General features: G+C 45.6%; 1 protein-coding gene across 3 annotated transcripts in view; it reads left to right on the forward strand.

The window, feature by feature from the left end:
* BRPF3 (bromodomain and PHD finger containing 3) overlaps positions 1-19,689 on the forward strand; it is a 34,545-nt gene extending 14,856 nt beyond the window's left edge. For 2 of the 3 annotated variants that reach the window (XM_037519593.2, XM_037519594.2), the window contains exons 8-13: positions 378-884; positions 3,832-3,925; positions 7,606-7,703; positions 10,766-10,863; positions 14,549-14,703; positions 15,935-19,689. In XM_037519593.2, the coding sequence (XP_037375490.1) occupies positions 378-884; positions 3,832-3,925; positions 7,606-7,703; positions 10,766-10,863; positions 14,549-14,703; positions 15,935-16,118 (1,136 nt within the window). In that variant the 3' untranslated portion in view covers positions 16,119-19,689. The remainder of the gene's footprint in view (positions 1-377; positions 885-3,831; positions 3,926-7,605; positions 7,704-10,765; positions 10,864-14,548; positions 14,704-15,934) is intronic. The other variant, XM_054698748.1, reaches the window with a different exon arrangement.
* Positions 19,690-20,489: the final 800 nt, after the last annotated feature.

Genomic DNA, 20,489 nt, shown 5'->3' on the forward strand with positions numbered 1-20,489 from the left:
TAACCTAATTATTGATTAAACAGGTGGTTTTGACTTTTTCGGGTGTAGGGTAATGGTTTGAAACCCTTACTTTATCAGACTTATGTGGTAAATTTTTTTTTTTTTTTAATATCTTTAGAGATTTGATTTTACTTGGCCTGGGATGGGACCTTGGCATTCGAATTTTTAAGAAACTTCCTAAGTGATACTGATACAAAGCTAAGGGTGAGAAAATCAGCGTTGATAAAACTAAGCGCTATGTTCTCTTTGCCTCAGACCTAATACCTAGGGTGCATCTGAACTTCTCCTCTTTAGTTCTTGGTATTAGGGTCAATATCTGACTGACAGGGGAAGACTTTTTCTAAAATGTTGAAGCAGGTTCTCTTTTTCTTTAACAGATGACTCCAAACTGCCTGCCCCACCCACCCTTGAGCCCACTGGACCTGCACCTTCCTTGTCTGAGCAAGAATCCCCTCCAGAGCCCCCCACTCTGAAACCCATCGATGACAGCAAACCTCCAAGCCGATTCCTAAAGCCCAGAAAGGTGGAAGAAGATGAACTTTTGGAAAAATCACCAATGCAGCTAGGGAGCGAGCCCTTGCAACGCCTGCTGAGTGATAATGGCATCAACAGACTGTCCCTCATGGCCTCCGATTCCCCTCCTGGTGCCCCGCTCAGTGGTGTGGGCCGCCGCACATCAGTCCTCTTCAAGAAGGCCAAGAATGGGGTTAAGCTACAGAGGAGCCCAGATGGGGCCCTGGAGAACGGCGAGGACCATGGTGCAGTGGGCTCTCCTGCCTCACCCGCCAGCATTGAGGATGAGCAGCATTCCAGGAAGCGGCCGAGGAGCAGGAGCTGTAGTGAGAGTGAAGGGGAGAGGTCCCCCGAGCAAGAGGAAGAGACAGGTGACCCTGCCTGTGACTTCTCTCACTACTTCTCATCTCCTTTCTTGCTTTGCTGTACCAGCTGGCATCTCCCCCAGTTGGCCACCTCCCCAATGGACCCTGTGGTTACCAATAGTAGCATTAAGAGCTCCATAGCTCATAGTTGGGTCTGGCACACTGAGTGGTGTGGCCTGGGGAAAATAGGCTTTGAACAAGTGCTTTGAGATGACGAGTTGTATCTAGGGCTCTCTTTGGTCCTGAGGGGAATATAAAGCGGTATATGAGAAAATGGTCCCTGCCTTCATTTTAGTTCATTTATTCATCTCATATATATATATAATGTATATATATATAAAATGTATATATATACACGTGTGTGTGTGTGTGTGTGTGTGTGGCATTTATTTTAGGCACCGGGGGAGCAAAATCAATGAACAAAACAGACACAAGCCTCCTTCTCCCTTATAGGGGAGATATACTAAAAGCAAATGAGTATGAGTAAAATGTTTCTTGTATTAGAGGCTGTGGAAAAAAATCCAGCAGAGAAGGGGTGAGGGTATACTGAAGTGTTAATGAAGAAGGATGGCCAGGAAAGGCCTCTGAGGAGGTGATATTTGAGTATAGATCTGAAGGAGTTGGAGATAGGAACTATTTGTGTGTTTGGAGGAGGAACTTTTCCTAAAGGATAGACAAAGACTTGCAAGTGCACAGGCCTTGGAGGCGGGAGCGTGCTAGCGTGTCTGAGGGACAGTGAGGGATTCCGTGTAATTGCAGCAGTGTGAACCAGGAGGTGATAAATAACTGAGCTAGGTAGTTGGGGCTTGATCACTAAGGAATCCTTACTATTATCCAGCACCAGCTAGTCACTGTTAGGTGATAAAATAAATCCGATTCAGTTCCAACTAGGGAAGAGCTCACAGGGCAGTGGAAGACTAGGTGGTCTCCCAAGGTGCAGAGATGTCACAGTGCTACACAGCATGTGGCTCTGTCTCAGGTGACAGCACTACTGGAGGTGTTTAGGGACTGTGAGCTGGAGTTGGGAAGGCCCTTTGGAGGAGACTGTGCCTAAGCTGGCTTTAGGGAATGAAGGCAGACTAGAAAGGAGCAGATGGAGTGAAGAGCTCAGGGCCAGGTATGGGAACAAGGAGGACAGAGTTCCTGTAAGGGACAGTTTGACCAGGCGCTTCCTGGAGTGTCAGGAGCCAAGGCTGGATGGAGAAGATGGGCTTGGCTGTGTAGGGCCTTCATTGGCAGACATAATAGTTTAATCTTGGTGAGATAAGGAAGGCCAGCTTGCTTGGCAGGGAGGGGGCCTCCTGGCTTTTGCTCCTCATTTTCCTCTCATGTCCTTTCATATGGGGACTTTGGGCGCTGTGTCCAGCACATGCTCTTCTGTCTTTCTTCCTGACACTTTGTTTACAGCAAAACCTTCCCTTCCCATCTGTCCAAGCTTCACTGTATTTGGGCAGTAGGTTGGTATATAGAATCAAAAGACCTAGTCAAGCAAACCTGAGTTCATATCCTATCTTCTACCAGCTATGTATCCTGGGCAAATTAATTAACCTTTCTGACTCTGTTACCTATTTCTAATATGGGCCTAGTGATACCTACCTGGTTGGGCTCCAAGTATTGGAAACAACCCATATAAAGCATTTGGCACATAGCAGTAGATGGCAGTGGTTCTTGTCATCCTTGCATCTGTATCAGGCACAGCCAAGCAGTACTGAGAATACTGCACTAAAACTGAAAAATCCTGATATCAGGAAATAGATCTGGAATCAGCCTCATCCAACCTGAGAGGGCCTACTGCTTGAAAATACTGCTGGAATCTGTTTCTCCCCCTAGTGTCCCAGCTGCTTGGCACCCAGGAACACTGCTCCACCTTAATGAGGCTCACAAAAACAGCTGTTGATACTTTACAGATGAGGCACCCGAGGCACAGCTGGCTCTGGCAATTAAAATTGAGGTCATGTTAGAGGCACAGCCAGGTCAGAGTCAGGTATCTTGTCTTGGATCAGTGTTCTTACACGTGTGACTTGCCTCATCGTTTTCCGGCTAAGGTGTCTATGACTTAAAGCTTTGGAGCTCTTGGCTTAATTCTCAGGCTTCTATGACTCTGGATTGTAGTAAAGGATTGGATTGATGGAAAGGAGAGTTGAAGCCTTCACAGCAGTTGAGAATCATGTTCCTGGGGTGACCAGACAGTCTTCATTTGCCGCTGAAAGTCTCCCTGCTGTAAATAGACCTTCTCTCATTCATACTTAATAGTGTCTTTTACAAGTGAGAAGGTATTATCTTCACTTCACAAAATGAGAAGCCAAGGTTTACAGAGGAAAAGGGGCTTGTATATCGGAGCCCAGTCTAGAATCCTGGGAATTTTGACTCCCATCCCAGGAAGGTCTTGAGGGCTTCAGTTCTACTGAGTTCTCCCTCACCCCCCATTCTCAACTCTGACTAGCCCTGCTGGATATCTCAGGGTGTGGTTGACATGGCCCTTATCCTGCCCCAACCTCCCCTGACACCATCCTAAAAGAATGAAGCTAGCTGTTGCCAGTTGTGTGATAGATTGGTGTGTGTTTATCTGAAGAGGCAAGATGGGTGGGCTCCCCAAGAAGAGACTCCCTGATAATTGAGACTTGAAATTAGAAGCAGATTCAGGGACTTGAGAGCTAGTGGGAGTCTTAGTATTTCCTTTCATAGCTAAGTCTACTCTGTACTGTGTTTTCACTGAAGTAAAACCGGAAGGATGGGAGGGAAATGCAGTATCTGTTCACTACCCTAGCCAATAATATTCCCCCCCAAACCATTACCAAGTTTTCTCTCTACTACCCAAGACCCACCTCCCACAAGGGAAAGAATAGCTACCCCCCTCCCCCAACCCCCTCACTGAGGTGAGGCGACTGCCTCATTGCAGCATATGTCCGGAGGAAGGTTTCTACATCAGACTCACTCTGTATGTCCTTGGCAGGTGTGACCAATGGCTTTGGAAAACACACTGAAAGCGGGTCTGACTCGGAATGTAGTTTGGGTCTCAGTGGTGGACTGGCATTTGAAGCTTGCAGGTAAGAACACTTGTCCCCAACGTATTGTTGGCAGCCCTGCCTGTATTTTCAGTTCAGCTATAGATTGAATCTCTTCTGCTTATCTTGGTTTTTGTTTTCTTCCCTGACCCTTACTTTCTGAGGCCTCCGGCCTGTAACTCTGGGGGCTCCTAAGAAACTGTGTGACCCTTGACTCTCAGGTCTGCTTTGACTAGAAAGGGAGGAGTGGCACTGATGCTTCACAGGGTTTGTGGAGCTGAATTTGTTCCCAGAGGTGGGGACAGCCAAATCTCTTGCCTGGTGAAGTTAACATGTGAGCCACATTCCCCACCACCAAACCCCACCCCCACCCCCAGCAGATAACCCAGCTTATTACAGACTTGGTTTCACCCTTTGCCTTTTGGAGTATCTTAGCAATGGCCTTTTTGCAGGTGTGGAATGGGAATGAGAAATGAAGAAGTAGTAAAAGACAAAATAGTCTTTTATTCAGACAAGAAGGCCCCATCTCTCCATCCTTGAGCTGCGGAGGGATGTATTTCTTTTCCCATTCTTTTACTTGAAGGCAAGATCTTGCAATCAGAACCTTATAAGTCCAAGAGTCTGTTGAATCCCTGCTCTGATCTCTGCGCTCTGTGAGACTCCAGGGAGCATGGGGACTTTTGGAAATGAGAGGCCCATTTTCACATAGGAAAAAAAAAATTATTCTTAAGATGTCCTCATGGTTCTTCCACATGACTGCTGGATGACTCCAGGGTTCAGAGTAGGGTGGGAAGGTGTAAGGTGCCACCAAAAGACTAAATTTGAAGCACTCCTAAGGTACGTGGGCTGCACCCTCTGTTAGATACTCACTCTGCCCTGGCTGTGGGGTTTCTGCAGGGGCTCCAGGAGGTCACCATTACCCTTTAGTTCCCTACTGTGGCAGAGACCAGCTTTCAGTGATGCTTTGAGACCTTCTTCCCTACTCCTCCCCGGAACTACCTAGCTTTTTCCCTTCATGCTGCTACCTCTAGAGATAAAGGGAGACTAGATGGGGAAAAAAAAAACAGCAGGTATGGAAAAGAAGCCTTTAGACTCTTAGAAGGTGCTTCCAGCCTGGTCCTGGATCAGGGTTCCTGACTTTCTTCAAAGATAGGGTGCTTGGAAACCCAGGTTTTTTGCGAGTGGGATTGCCAACTCTCCCTTTCTGGCTCCTGAATAAAGGTGGAAGGTGTGTTGGGGTTTTCCTCCATGAAGAGTGTCCTTAGCTATGAGCCACAGAAAGTAAGACAGACCAGTTTCTGGTTAACCTCCAATTCAGGCGATGTGTTTACCTTCCTGCAGAATTCCAGGCCAATGCCATTGATTTCTCTGGGACCCTGCTGGATGTTGGAACAATACATTTCCTCTTCAACTTGGTGGTTCTTAGCAGAAATCCAGAGTTTAAAATAGGGTGGTTCAAGGGCTCTCACTACAGGTTTTGTTTTTTTCCTGTAGCATTTTTTCCTCCTACACTGTGGTGATTTAAGTACATAAAGGAAGTTATTTATTAGATTGAAATCATAATCCCAGAGTTAAAAAGAACCTTGAAAGAATGTCTGATCAAGAGTGCTGACTCCCCACCTGCCCCTTCGTTTATCTCTTCGGATGATTTATTTTTTAATTTTTTTTTTGAGATTTATTTATTTATTTATACAAGCACTGGGGTGCAGTCAGAAGCAGAAGAAGGTGAGAGAATTCACCAGAGCCGGAGCGGGGAGCAGAACAGGCAGAAGGAATGAAGTACACAGCTGAGGGGAGCAGCGGGCACGGCAGGAGAGGTCTGTCGCGCCATGTGGGACCCTCGCCAACGGCCAGGGATCGAACGGGCGCTACAGAGGCTGCGGGCAGCTTCGCAGCCCAGGGCTCAACTGCTGCGCCACCGGGGAGGCCCTCTCTTCAGATGATTTTCTGAGCAGTTTAGGACTGTGGCTCACTCAGCCAAATATTAATCATTGAGCACCTACTGTGAGCCAGGCACTGTTTAGGTGTCTGTTCTTAGGGACCTTATCTTCTAGAGGCTAGAGATGAAATAAAAATAATTGTAGATTGGCCTGGGTAACTTAGAAGAGGACTGAAATGCAGGCCATGAGCAAGTCACTCACACTTCTTTCTATGAAATAGGGACACACCGACAGAGTTTGATGTTCTGTTCAGCTCATCTCAGAGTTCTTCATTTGATAATACAACAGTAGATTGTAATATTTAAAGTGAAACATTAAAATTGACTGCCCTTCATATAATAATAGTGATAAGTAACTGTTGTTTATTGAGTACTTGGTACATGCAGTACTGACTGTTTTCTGCGTCTGAATCCATTAAGTCCTCACAGCAACACATGGGAGGATACATACTTCAAGAAGTAAAGTAACTTGCTCAGTGTCACAGAATGAACTAATGAGTAGAAGAGCCAGGTTATGAACCCTGGTAGTTTGTCTTCAGAGATTTCTATTAGCCACTTAGCTGTGTCCTTTTCTATTATATTTGAAGCTGTCCCTCCTGATCCATGGTATAAACTGAGAGGTTTTCCTTGTAAAGCTATTAGCACCTTTTGTAAACAGCCTAAGAGTCTTTAGGCCAAGTAACAGATTTTAATGGTGTGAGTGGGAATTGAATCTTAAATATAAAGCTATGGGTGGGTGTTATTTATTTTTTTCCCCAAATAAATCCTAATTTTGACTATACGACTACTGGATACGGAAGGGCTATGATTCGTTTTCATTGGGTTCTGGTTGTGCAAGATTATCTGTATAGCAACATGATAAAGTCAGTTAGGATTCAGTAAAACAGTTCCCTACTCTCCAACCAGTCCTAACATGGCCTCTTCTTACCCCACCAACAGTTTTTTAAGCATTTTTGCTTTGCTGCAGATTGTTGACCTGTCTTTTAAGCTGAAAAAAATTACATAGCAGTAATACTTTCAAAGTTTGGATGAAAAGAGCACCATTCTTGCTTAGAGGCTCCCAGCTATGACTATACATTAGAATTGCATTAAGAGCTATTTAAAAAAGAATTGCAAAAAGAGCTATTTATTACTATCTAGCTTTTGTCTAATATATATTTGTTTTACTTCCTTGCAATAGCCTTATAAAAAATTGTTCTATTTGTTACTTAAAAAAATCCATCTCTATCTAAGAAAAACTTCACACACGAAGTGGAAGTGAGAAGTGAATTTTTTCCGAGCCTAAAAATGTCTTTTCTAATTAAGGAAGTAAGACAAATCCTTTATAGAAAAATTGGGAAAGAGGCAAATTTTTGTACTGCAAAAATAAATTGGTTTCTGAAGAAGCAGCAGTGTGAACCAAGGGTAGAAATCTGGGCAGATGTCAGATAGCCACAACACCTCATAGCTATACTGCTTAGACTCTGGAAGGATTGACGAGTACCGGGCATGACCTTTCTTTCCTCTGGATGAATTCCAAGGTCCCCAGGCAAGAGAGAAGGCTGCTGCTTCCAGATTCAGTCCTGCCATGTAGATGAAATGGTTGTTCTCAAAGCCTCATAGCAACTTTGTGGTCAGAGTGGGTCATGGGTTAGTACGAATTTTTAAGAGAAGATGAGAAACCATTGTTCTTGAAGGACTTCAGCAACTCTACTACTATCAGCTATGGGAGAGCAGGCATTGGCATCTTAGTCATTGAAGTCGCTCATTTTGCCCCTCTCTTCCTTCCCTATTGTGTATGCAGTGGTCTGACACCCCCTAAACGTAGCCGTGGGAAGCCAGCCTTGTCTCGAGTGCCCTTCCTGGAAGGTGTGAATGGAGACTCTGACTACAGTAGCTCAGGTGAGGAGTGGTGTACAGGTGGATTTGGGGAGGCAGGAAAGTGGGGGTGTGGCTAAGGCCTTCCAAAGCCAGCTCCTGAGCTCCTCCAACTCTTGAGCAGGGAAAAGGGTATCACTCCCATGCCATTCCTCCTTTTTTAAAATTCATCGTACATTTGAATAGATAATACATAACTATGGTAACAAACAAAAAAGTACAATAATGAAAAGCCAGCACTTGCCTCCCTGGAGCAACCATTGTTAGCAGGTTTTTTTTTTGTGTCTTTCTCGGTGTAATCCATACATACACAAGCTAAAATTTGTATGTATATTTAAGAGAACAAGTTGGGAAGTCTAATATACACCCTCCTCTAAACCATGCCATTTTTTCAGTTATTAATAAATCGTGAAGAGCTGCTGTGCTCTTGGTCAGTTGCCTAATGCCCCATTCATTACATAGGAGTATCATCATTTACTTAGCCAGCCCTCCACAGATGGGTGTTTAGATTGTTTTCATTTATTTGTTATAATCAAGATGCACTGAGCAACCTTATACAGAGATCATTTTGTGTCCATGGGGATTATGGAAGTGGGGTTGTTGTATTGAAGGAAGTGTGTTTTGTAATTTCGATAGATACTAACTGCCGGCCTGCCCTCACTGGAATAACCCGTGATAGCCTGTAGCACTGAATCTCACACATAACCCGGTCATTTCATGCAATCCAGTGCTTTCAGCCTTCTCCTCAAGAAATGTTCTACTATATCTGATCCAAGTGGTAGAATGACATAGGTCTTGTCTCCTTGGACCAAGGGAGAGACAGGGTGGTGTTAGGTGGAGATGGTGCAGAGCGGGCTGTTCTCTGAGTGCATCTGTGTCTAGCCCTCCCTTGATGGGTGTGCACTCTGGATACCCTGTCTTTGGCACTTCCAGCTAACACACAAATTTCATAGACTTCAGGGTATCTCTTCTCCCCTTTCCTTTGTTCAATTGTTTTATTTTCCCTTAGCACCAGTTTCTTTCTCGTATGTGTGTTGACGAATGTGTGTTTCATTACTATCTGACTATCGGTGCCCAGAATGTGGGCTTCATGTCTAGGTGAGTTTGTACAACTTGCACAAAACTGAAAGCAGACTAGCACATATACTTTGTGCCAATACATTTTATCCTTATTTTTAAAACCATGCACTTGCTAAAATAATGCTAAAGGAAATTGACTTCTCACTGTCCCATCACCTCAACATAGTTGTCTTCATTTCTCTGTATATTGACTTCTGTTTATTTCAGGCACATTTTAACAATACACTAATCCAAAACACTTGCTCTTTCATATTCTCCTTTTTTTCAATGTTATCATACTCTTTTCGTGTTGACATACAACCTTCATATATCTTGTTACTGAAACAATATATCTTCTAATCAATGTATTAAAATTTACTTAATCATTCTATTATTAGACATTGAAGTTACTTTTCTTAGAATAAATTCCCAGGGAAGGAATTTACTGGAGCAGATGGTTCATATAATTTTTTATGGCTCTTGAGACATACTACCAAATTATATTCTGAAAGGCTAGGACTGATCTGTAATTTCCTCAGCACCAGTCCCCCACTACCACTACCACTAATGACTTAATAGGCGTAAGACAATACCTCATTATTATTTTAGTACATTTTCTTTAAAATTATAAATGAGAGTAGTGATGTTTCCTTAGAAACATGACTTCTACTCTGGGATTTGGGCCATTTTCCTTGATTGAGTGTGATCACCTCCCCATTCCCAGTTTATAGGCACAGGGAAGGGAAGGCAGGTGTCCCTGTATGTTCAGAAGCATTTCTGAAGCACCCATACCTGTGTGCTAGTGCATTGGGTACAGAATAGAGTAAGCTGAAAAGTGGAATCCCTGCCCCAGGTGGGGCATTTAGTGTAAGGTTCTGACAAGAAGCAGGCTTGTGAAGAACCTGCGACCTGCTTAGCTCTGCTGAATGCTATGCATCCGGTAACCTGACGACTAGGTGTGGTCCTGTCAAAAAATACTTTATTTAGCAAGTGGGTATACTGGGATGTCCTTCCCAGCCATCTTTTCCCATGAAGCCTCCATCATGAGGTTTCCCTGCTCAGGGAGGCCCAGAGAGTAGTCTGTGGCTTTGCCAGGCTGGGTTTTGGTCCTTCTCCATGGGGCCCTGATGATGATGCAGTTCAGTTTTCCAAGGAGCACCATTTTAGGGTTCTAGTCCAGAGGTCGGCAAACTGTAGCCTGTTGACTATTTTTGTAGGGCCCATAAACCAAGAATGGTGTTTGAATTTTCAAATGATAAAAATAAAGCCAAAAGAACTATATTTTCTGTGAAATTTCTCACATGAAAATTATGTAAGATTCAAATTTCAGGGTCCAAAAATAAAGTTTTATTGGGACACAGCATGATTATTCCTTTATGGGTTATCTATGGCTGCTTTCATGCTGCAACAGCAGACTTGAGTACAGTCGGCCCTCTGTATTATTGGGCTGTGTATTTGTAGATTCAACCAATCTCATCAACAATGTAAACTATGTTGATAGGTCTATGATAGTTTTATCTGTCCTGAACATGAGCAAACCTTTCTTCTTGTCATTATTCCCTAAACAATACAGTATGTAAAAAGTTTTGTAGCATTTGTGTTATTCTAGGTATTATATACAGATATTGATTACATAGAGGTGATTCAAATCGTACAGGAGAATGTACAGAAAGTTATATGCACATTCTGTGCCATCTGGTATAAGGTACTTAATCATGTGCAAATTTTGGTATCTGGTAGATTCCTAGAACCAACTCCAGATACCAATGTGCAGCATTAGTTGCAACAGAGACCATGTGGCCTATAAAACCTAAAGTATTTGCTATTTGGCCCTTTATAGAACAAGTTTGCCAACTTCTGATCTAGTCTAAGAACTTCTAAGGAAAGGGCAGGGAAGATGAAGGGTGGAGGGGATGTCGCTGACTCATTCCTGGGCTGCCCCAGTTAAATGGAGGCTACAGGCAGGCCTCCTGGGCACCATTCCAAGTCCCCTTTGGGCACTGTCTTCCCCCCTCCCCCACCCCCAGGCAGAAGCCTCCTGATGCCCTTTGAAGACCGCGGAGACCTGGAGCCCCTGGAGCTGGTGTGGGCCAAGTGCCGAGGCTATCCTTCCTACCCTGCCTTGGTGAGTCTGCCCCAGACGCCACCCTCCTCCCTCCTCTGGGCGGTTTTGGCCCCTGCCTTGCCTCGGGGGCTTATCTGATTGGATCAAGCCGGCAGACTGTGGTGGGGTCCAGGTGCTTTTGACTACCAAAGGGAGGGAGGTTTTACCCCAGCCTGGGTGGGTCAGACTAGCAAGGCTCCCAGCTTCCGATACCTCTAATAGGCTAAAGTCTGCAGACAGAGACTACAGCTCTTAGGGATTTAATAGCATTTATTTATTTGCTTATGCATGAAAGTACTATGTACTCTTCGCAGAGAATTCTAAAAACTGCAAAAAATGCTTAGATGTTTTATTAAACATCTGTCACCTTAAGTTCTTTAAATACTGAGGAAGGTATGGTTATTCTCATTTTGTAGGGAAGAAAGTAAGACTGTACCCATGGCCATCTAGCTGTTAAGTTACAGGGCTGGAATTTGAGTCCAGGGCTTTTCAAAAAGTGTGATGTCAAAGCCTGTGTTCTGAGCCACGGAGTTCAAAATCATCCACAGTCTTATCTATCTAGTCTATTCGGAGATAAGCTCTTGGTGTATATCCACTCAGCTGCCTTTTTTGTTTAATGCATAGATGTGCATATACATGAGACTGCCCTCTAACCTCCCTTTCATTTAAGCATACCATGAACATGCATGTCAAATGCCATTAAACATTCTTCAGTGTTACCTTAATGACTGCGTTGTGTCCACTTGCTTGTATGTACCTTATTTTTACCATTCTCCAGTTGGTTGTCTTACATTATTTTGAATTTTTCATTATAATAAACAGCCAGCAGTGAAACATCATGGTATCTTTACTGTTGTGTACATCCGTGATTATTTCTTTACAGTGAATTCTTAGGAGTCCATTCTTGGGGCAAAGTACTTGCAAAATTCTGACACAAATCACTAAGTTGCCCTTTAGAAACTTGGTTCCAGCTTCTACTTCCACCAGCAGTAACTAAAATTTCCATTTTTCCGTAGTAGTAGTAGTAGTAGTAGTAGTAGTAGCTAAAAATTCTATTTTTATCATTTTGAGGGTCTTTTCTTAGAGCTCTTTCTGTATTGGGGAGGTAATATACAACTGGTCCTGGAAGATGCTAATTCAAACCTTTGGGACAATTCAGAGCCATCTGGGGAAATTTCTAGAACAATGTAGAAACTAAGTCCCCATCTTAGAACCACCCAGTTAGACTTTCTGCGACCAGAGCGAGGCATGAATAGTTTCTCAAAGCTTCTGGGTGATAAGTAACCACAGTTGAGCACTGCCCCACTAACCTTATGTATGCACACACAGCGCTGGCTTCTCCCATTTCCTTCATATCTGGTTCTTTCAAGTCTAACAGCAGCCTGTTCAGGTCAGGAGGGCAGGAACTCTTAATTCTTTTTGGACTGATGAGGAAACCACAACTCCAAGAGTTCTGTGACTTGCTAGAGCTCTTTTTGCCCAGCCGGCCTCAATTCTTCATCCATATCCGGTGGGGAAATCTTACTGTGATTGCTTGGGCCTGTGGCAGCCTTTATCAGGCTACATGCGCTGCTGTAGTGAGACATCCCGCCTAGGCTGGCACCGAAGAAGGGACTGAGGCTGTGCAGGTCTTGGTTTTGGTTTTTAAAACTCTTACAGAGCAAGAGAGCGAGTCTAAAACTGGTCTTTTTTTCTTTCTTTCTTTCTTTTTAATGATGATGTTAAGTATACATTTTCTTTTGTGAATAAAGAAATTTAATTACTACCAGAATGCAAGCTGTTTTATTTGGCTTATGCTGCCCTAATTGTTTTCCTATGCATACTTATATATGTTCTTGCATTCATACTGAATACACAGTTTTTAATCATTTTTTTTCTTTTAAAAAAAAACTTTTCTATAAAAGTCAATTATTTGCATTATAGAAGTTTTGGAAAACTAGAGAAAAGCAACACAAACCTTACCTTTCTAACATGTCAATTGTAAGCATTGTGTATCATTCCTTCTATTTATTGTTTATATACTTCGCTGTGATAATAATGTAAGCATTTATTATATGTTAAATTTTATTGCAAACTTTATTTCCATGTTTTACATCTGCATAACATTCATTGAGTGAATGGACCATTGTGTATTATTTTAGGACACATTTGCCTCTGTCTTCTTTAAAAGGGAGTAGAGCTCCTGGTACTGCTGATCTTACCAGTACAGCTCTGGTTTGTAGCACTCACCTTGTTTCTGCTTTTGGTGGGGGAGGCAATGGAAGGAGAGTGAGCGCATTTTTCATAATCTACCTTACTTTCTGAGACAGGAAACTAGCATTGTTTAGCCAAGAGGAAACATAACAGCGTCACTTCACTGTCTTGTTCAGTAATTGAAATGCAGGAGAGCTTCTATGGTGATTCTCATTAGGACTCGATTTCAGTCACAAGAGGAACAGAGGCTGGAAGAGAAGAGTTTTGACCAAACTCACAGCTGGGAGCAGGGTAGGGATGGTTGTTCCTTAAATTTTTAACCAGAACACCTGCTTTTGGCTGCTATCTTGAGAGGAATGTAGGGAAGCTGGCACACACCCAAAGTTAAATAATGAGAGCAGTTTATTATGCGAAGAGGCCCCCTGGGACAGGGTATAGGAATTAAGATTGCACCGTCTCTGGAGAAAATGCTTCCTCAGTAAGTTTCCAAGTCTCTCTGGCCTTAGTGCATAGAGATTATTATCAGCCAGAGGCTGTGTAGGAGGCAGCAGGCAGCAGAGGCCTACGCCTTGTCCAGGCGTTCCAACCTTGGGCTCAGCCAACTGCTTCCTTCTGTGCTAGGCATTTTCTTCTATCAGGAAATGCCTGTTGCAGACTTCTCAGCATCAGCAAGAGAATGAAATAAGAGGATGATGTGTGAATAATTAAGAACTTTGGTAACTTTGTCAGTGCTCCATAGGTTTAGAGAATTATTGTTGTGTTGGTACCACCAAGGTTGCTGAGCTCCCCTGCCTTGTGGCATGTGCAGCCTTGAGGATTAATTCCTCCACCTGCAGTTGTTTCCAGCCACATCATTCTCTTTCCAGCGATCCTCCAAGCTCGGTCTTCTAACTTCTCACTGATCTTACCATGTGGAGTCACAGATATATCTGGTCCATGTTTCCAGGAAAGATTATAGTCAGACAGAATGGTCAGAGGCTTTGATAGGTACAGCCAAAAGAGATGGGCGCTCTTGCTGATGCAGAACCTTCTTCATAGCTGCGCTGTAAAGGAAGGACCCTGAGCATTTGAAGTGAATTGCAGAGATTCTAAGTGGAAGTTGATAGGGGAAAAAATGGCCTTCATTCTTCTCCCAAAAGGGACATTGGGAAGGAATTTACTAATCAGGCCTGGATATCACAAGCACCCCACTCAGTTTGGACACCCTTATTGCTGGCTTCTCATTACTTCTGCTTCAGCTCCAGGGCCTGACAATTCATGGAACAAGCTTCCTAATCAGGAAAACATGGTTGGGCAGAGCCAGAGGATTAGGACAGTGAACTAGGAAACAGTCAAGCTTTCCATTTTGGGATACTGAGGTCATGGAAGAGGTCAGCTCATCCATCACTTGGTTGTAAACAGGGCCCGGCCCCTGCATAGCTTTGGTGTGGGGTAGTTCAGCTGTTGGTTCTGGGGTAGACCACCTACTCACCCGTCCACTCCCAGCTGAATGCCATCTCCCTTCTGCCTCCAGATCATCGATCCCAAGATGCCGCGGGAGGGCCTCCTGCACAATGGCGTCCCCATCCCTGTCCCCCCACTGGATGTGCTGAAGCTGGGAGAGCAGAGACAGGCCGAGGTTGGAGAGAAGCTCTTCCTTGTCCTCTTCTTTGACAACAAGCGCACCTGGTGAGTGGCACTGCTGCTGGGGAGTGCAGCATGCAGGCTGAGAGGCCAACCAGGAGGCTGTGCAAATGATGATGTTCTTGAGAGGTACCCAGAAGCTTCGGGCTCAGTCACCTACCTTCACCCTGGTGAAGTGAGGCATTACCTGCCAGCATCTGGCCTGCACTTGCCATGTTAGTGGTAACTTAGTGTTGCTAATAACACTGATTAATAGAAACTGAGGGGTGTCACAGATCAGATTTCTTGGGAAACTTTCTGAGATAGAGAGTTGTATCAGAAGACTTAATGAGAAGTGTGGGGGTGAGGGATGCAACTTGGAAGTTAAGTTGTAGCACTTGGTACAGAGGCCTCAGCTGATCCTCTATGGAGAACTCTGGAACTGGGTGCTTATTAGATGTCTCAGGAATAGCAGATGTGCCTTTGTATCCCCATGTGAGCCTCTCAGCTGCCAACACTCCCAGTTATTATGGGAGTGCACATCTCAATCTTGGGGTGGTTTGTGAACACCTTAAATTTTCTCTTAGAACCATCAGTTAAGTTCTGTTACCTGTGTGTATGGAATATGAGAAGGTAGGACTAGCTCATAAAGGTAGTAATAGGAATAATAGTTACCACTTACTGTTTACTAGTGTCCTTATGCAAATTGCCTTATATAGGTGATCACATTTAATCCTCATTTAAATCTTCATTAATCCCCACCCAGTTCTGCAGATGAGGAAGCTGAGGCTCAGAAAACCAAGACCCTGTAGCCAAAAATGGGATAAAACCTAGCTCTAGCTCCAAAGGCTGGCTCTTAGCCACATTCTAGATTTACCAGGGGATCTTAAAAAAAAAAAAAAAAAAAAAAAAACACATGAGCTGCACGCCTCACTAGAGATCAATTTATCAGTTCTTGGCATTAGCATTACTTCCGAACTATAGCTCCCTATTCCCCAAAGGAGGGCCCAGAGCTCTCCAGACAGCTTAGCTGGTCCCAGAGAGTGGCACGTGGCCCTCCAGGTTCCTGACAACCCACTAAGCACAGTGAGCTACCAAGACATCCAGGAAATGGCCTGGCTGCAAAACAGGTCCCTCAAAGGCCTACTGCCTGCGCTGTCTAAGTCTGCTTCTCTCTAACCTGTCCCTCCCCGCCCCCCCCCCCCCCCGACTTCGCTGGTCCTGGACAAGTGTGCCAAGAAGAACCCTCTTGTGAGACTCACCATAGCCCAGACCTGTTACTATGCTTGTATTTTAGGCAGTGGCTCCCAAGAGACAAAGTCCTGCCCCTGGGTGTGGAAGACACGGTGGACAAGCTCAAGATGCTAGAAGGCCGCAAGACAAGCATCCGCAAGTCTGTGCAGGTGGCCTACGACCGAGCAATGATCCACCTGAGCCGCGTCCGGGGACCCCACTCCTTTGTCACCTCTAGCTACCTGTAAGAGGGAGCCTGGCCTGCATCTGCCTGCCCTGCCTCTGTCCACGGGGCATGGAGAAGCCTCTTCCTGCCAGATGCATGGACAGCAGCTTCCCCCTTTCACCGAAGGCCAGGCTCTGCTGGGCTGTGTCCTCACTAAGGGCAAGCCCCAGTTTTGACCCACTGCATGGCTTTCCTGGCGGGCCTGCTGTGTGCCAAAAACTCCCACCTGAGCTCCCTTAGGGACTAATTCACTGAAGAACCAGTTAGAAGTAGAAACAGTGGTACGGCTTGGGCCCACCCAAGAGGTGTACCTGGCCTCAGAAGGCAGGAGGTCCAGGGCTCTATCTCAAGGGTGTGCCTGGCCCGCTCCACCCCACTCCCAACTAACTACACCTCAGGGTGAGCGAGCGAGCGAGGCTCTGACACTGATCCCAGAGGTGCTGTGGATATACTCAGTCCTGCGGGAAATCTCACTGAGCTCACCCTCTCCCCTCCATCACCCATTCCCACACCTCTTCCCTGTCCCATCCTCTGCACCTCTCCTGGTCTCTCTCCCATGTTCCTTTCCTTACTTTCTCTTGTGCCAAACTGACAGAAACCATCACCAAATTAGTCCTTGTTTCTTTTTATGTCTCATTCCCTTTGAGGCCAGCTGCTATGCTAGGTGGGTGCCTCCGCCCGGCTTCTCAGGGCCAGGGCCAGAGGCCAGCCTACCACTCGGGTGACCCCTCCACCAGCAAACCCTCCCCACTGCCCCCCGCCCCACTTACCCAACTGCTGCAGACACATGGCTGCAGCTCGGCTGCGAGAGCTTACCGCTTTGGTTGAGGCTGGGCCCTCCTGCCCTCCCCCTGTCTTGCTGAGAGGCGGACTAAAGCTGGGCCGGCTCCTGTCAGCAGATGAGGCTGGTTGTGCCTGTGTCCATCTGTCCACTCGGATGTTGAGGGTTGTTGGATTGGAGCACAACCTTTAATCGGGTCTGTCCCCTCCTCCTCTTGTCTTCAGTAAGTGCAGATTCAGTCTCGCTGTCCTCCACCGCGGATGGTGTGGAGCCTACGGCCCAGCATCTTCCCGTCCATCTTCCCGCCCTGCCCGCCTCTACTGTGCCTGCTTCCAAATGCCGGGAATGCAGCGCTTTATTTCTCCTCCTCTGCCCCTTCCCTCTTTTCCTTCAACTCCTTCCCCACCTTCACCTTCTCAGAAAATGGAAGGAAAAAAAAACTGTGAAACAGGGAATGCTGACTGACAAACCGACACAACTTACAGAGGCTTCCATGTCTGTTCTCTGGATGTTTCTTTTCACCTCTTATGCACCAAAGTCACAGGGCCAGGTTGCAGGCCGCTGATTGCCATGTTGATTTTTAACCTGATGTTCTTTTTAATTATTTTAAATTTTCATAGGGGAGTTTTGGACAAAACAAAGTCACGGGGGAGATCACTGCCATTTTTACACTCTCGACTTTTTAAAAATACAGCCAACCGCCACAACTTCTTATACATTTGGGACATGAGCCAGAGTTTAAAAGGGAACCAACAAAACTCTTAACATAAAGGAATGGGGTTTTGGATTTTGTACAATAATAAAAATACAATAGAGCATATGGCTAGGGAAGGACATGGTGTATATAATTGTAAAATACTGTTCTAAATTATTCAGGCCTATAGTTTCCATTACTGGAGTCCTCCATTGTGTGACCGAGTATTTTAAATGCGCACAGTGTGGCTTATTTAAAGGAGCCGGTGCGCCCCCCTCTCCCCAGGTAGTTGGTCGGCTGTGGACTCTGTGACCTTCGTCTCAACCTGTGTTGTAAGATCTCGGGACTCTATTTCTGTGTCAATCTCTTCCCTCCACCCCCCAAATACTTTCTTAGTCTCTTTTTTTTTTTTTCCAGTCTCTTTGAATCTCTCTGAGTCTCATTTTTCAAACTGCTCTTTTAGAACGGGAATCGACTCAGATCCTGCTGTGGCATGGGGCCTACGTGTCTCAGTCGCGTCTGCTGTGAAGCACACGATGCTCTATTTATTGTAGAAAGTGACTTTATTTGCTTTCTAGAATTGTTTATAACAGATGGTATAAGAGAGGTAATAAACAGAGAAAAATCTATGCTTGTAAAGAATACAAAAGTTAATTTTACCTACTATAATATGACTGTCTGAAACTTATTTTCTCTCTGAGAAATAAATGTCGTAATGGGCAGAGGCTGCTGTGCTGTGTTTGGTATCATCCATGGGGGCCTGTCCCTCTCTTCCTAAAGTCTCCAGCCCAACCCCTCCTCCAAAGACCAGAGCCCATTAAGAATGGTGTTGTCTAGCTGTTGCAGGCTGCCAGCCAGGAGGGTTGCTTCTGTTTGTGGGACCCCTGTGGGGGGTGTGAAGCTCTCAGACATGTCCCTCCAAACAGCACTGCCTTCTGGGAGCTATGGAAGGTCCAGCCTTCCTTCCCAGGCCTGTTTCTCTGTGGCTCTGATCCTTCCGGAGCCTCTGCTGCTCCTTCAATGGGTGACATGGCCCTTGGGCTTCCCCGGCACGTGTTTACCAAGTTTGGAGAACTGGATTCTAGGATGCTCGTGCCTCATTATGATGTCGTTGTTGCTGGCCCTGTTCTTTAGAGAGGTGTAACATGAGCCCAGCTCCTTTTAGAGCTGGGAGCAATCCTTGAGCCTATCTGGTCTGCATTTTGCAGTCAAGGAAACAGACTAGCAAGATGAAAAGATTTGTCCATGGCTGGCCAGCCAAGACTCCTGGGACAAAGATCTGGCCAAAGCTTGCCTCGTGGGCTCCACAGCACTTCAAGACTCTGCTGGCCTGTTCTGTCCCAGGCTTCCTTCTCAGTGCCTGTGATGTGAGCATTTCGGAAAGGAACATCTTGAGCAGAAGCAGAGCGGAAGAGGGATTCCCAGGGACAGACTGCTGGGTGGCTGGGCCTAAGCTAGCTTTGCCCCATCTACTTCCCTACTTCCTGATCCTGTTCTCGCTGTTCCTGCCTGGCTCCTGTGCTTGGCTGGGGCGGGGAGGGAAGCAGTTCTACTTTTCTCAGTTGGAGGATACGGGGGTCTCCCAATCACCTCCACAGGGTCTTTGAAGTTCTTGTCGTTGAAGTTGCTCGAGGTAAGATTTCTCAATTTGGTATATAACATTGACACAGCACCTCGAAAATACTGATAAATCTGTATTATGTTATGGGGGTGCAAAGATACACACCCTTGGTCCCAATATACAAACATTTATACAACATCACAGACAACTCTGAAAAGCAGGTATAAGGCTACCAAGGCAGGGGGCCCAGAAGGGGTTGTGGGTGGAGATGTCACGTTTGGTGAGAACGAAGCAATTCAAGACTTGGAAAATGGGGTTAAAGTCCCCATTTATGAATTCCTATTTTGAAATATACCCTCTGGAACATTTGAAAGTAAAGGGAAAGGATTCACCAGAGACAGAGTGGGGAGCAGAACAGGCAGATCTACTGAAATACACTGCTGAGGGGAGCAGCGGGTGAACCAGGAGAGGTCTGCTGCACCATGTGGATTGCTCCCAGCCGGCCGGGGATCGAACTTGTGCTGCAAAGGCTGCAGACTGAATGTTCTCCTAGCACCCATCTCTATATGATGGTGCCCCCCGGCTCCCTGTGGTGGTTCTTTGGGGAGTAAGGGGTTACAGAATGCATCCCTGCAAAAGGGGGAGGAGCATCACAGGGCAGAGGGGTGTGGGTCCTGGGAATGGCTCCATTTTCCCCACCCACACTTCCACTTAGCTGCCTTGGGTTACAATTCCCAGCATGCCATGAAATGGACTTCCTGAATGGGAGGTTGGGGTGGGGAAACTGGGAAGGAGCAAGGTGGCTATATTCATGGAGGCAGAAGGAAGGACGAGGGAGAAACACTTGGAGAAAAGACAGTGAGGAGGCTGCTGCTGGTCCTAGGCAGAAACAATGGCAATTATCTTGACCTCAGGCTGGATTATATGGTACATTTTGAATTTCAGGTCTCTCTCAGTTCTCTGGGTCCTGCCGAACCCCTTTCTTATGGCTCCCCCTCAGAAAGTGCCTTAGATTTGTGGGGAAATTTTTCAGGCCTGTCACCCCACTTTGGCTGAGCCTGTTGGCTGAGCATTTTGTCCACCAGAGAATGGGAAATTTTTGGAGTTTGATCAGGAGTTGGTTATTTGAAATCCTTTCTCCTCCCTCTCTCTCCCCCCTTTGAATTTTTACACCAATTAAAGCTGTCTTTGAAAGCTGCTTTCTTTGCCTGTGTGTACACAGATGACCAGACCCCTAGAACATGTAAAATGGGCTTCCCCCCATAACAGTTTGGGGTCTCTGGGTACCCCGTGGTCACATGGTTATAAAGATATTTCCTCATTTGGAGTGACACACCCTCCCTGGCCACTGCAATCT

This window comes from Talpa occidentalis, unplaced genomic scaffold (assembly GCF_014898055.3).
Source record: "Talpa occidentalis isolate TD23 unplaced genomic scaffold, MPIMG_talOcc4v2.1 talOcc4.2, whole genome shotgun sequence".
In the NCBI taxonomy this organism is placed as follows: Eukaryota; Metazoa; Chordata; class Mammalia; order Eulipotyphla; family Talpidae; genus Talpa; species Talpa occidentalis.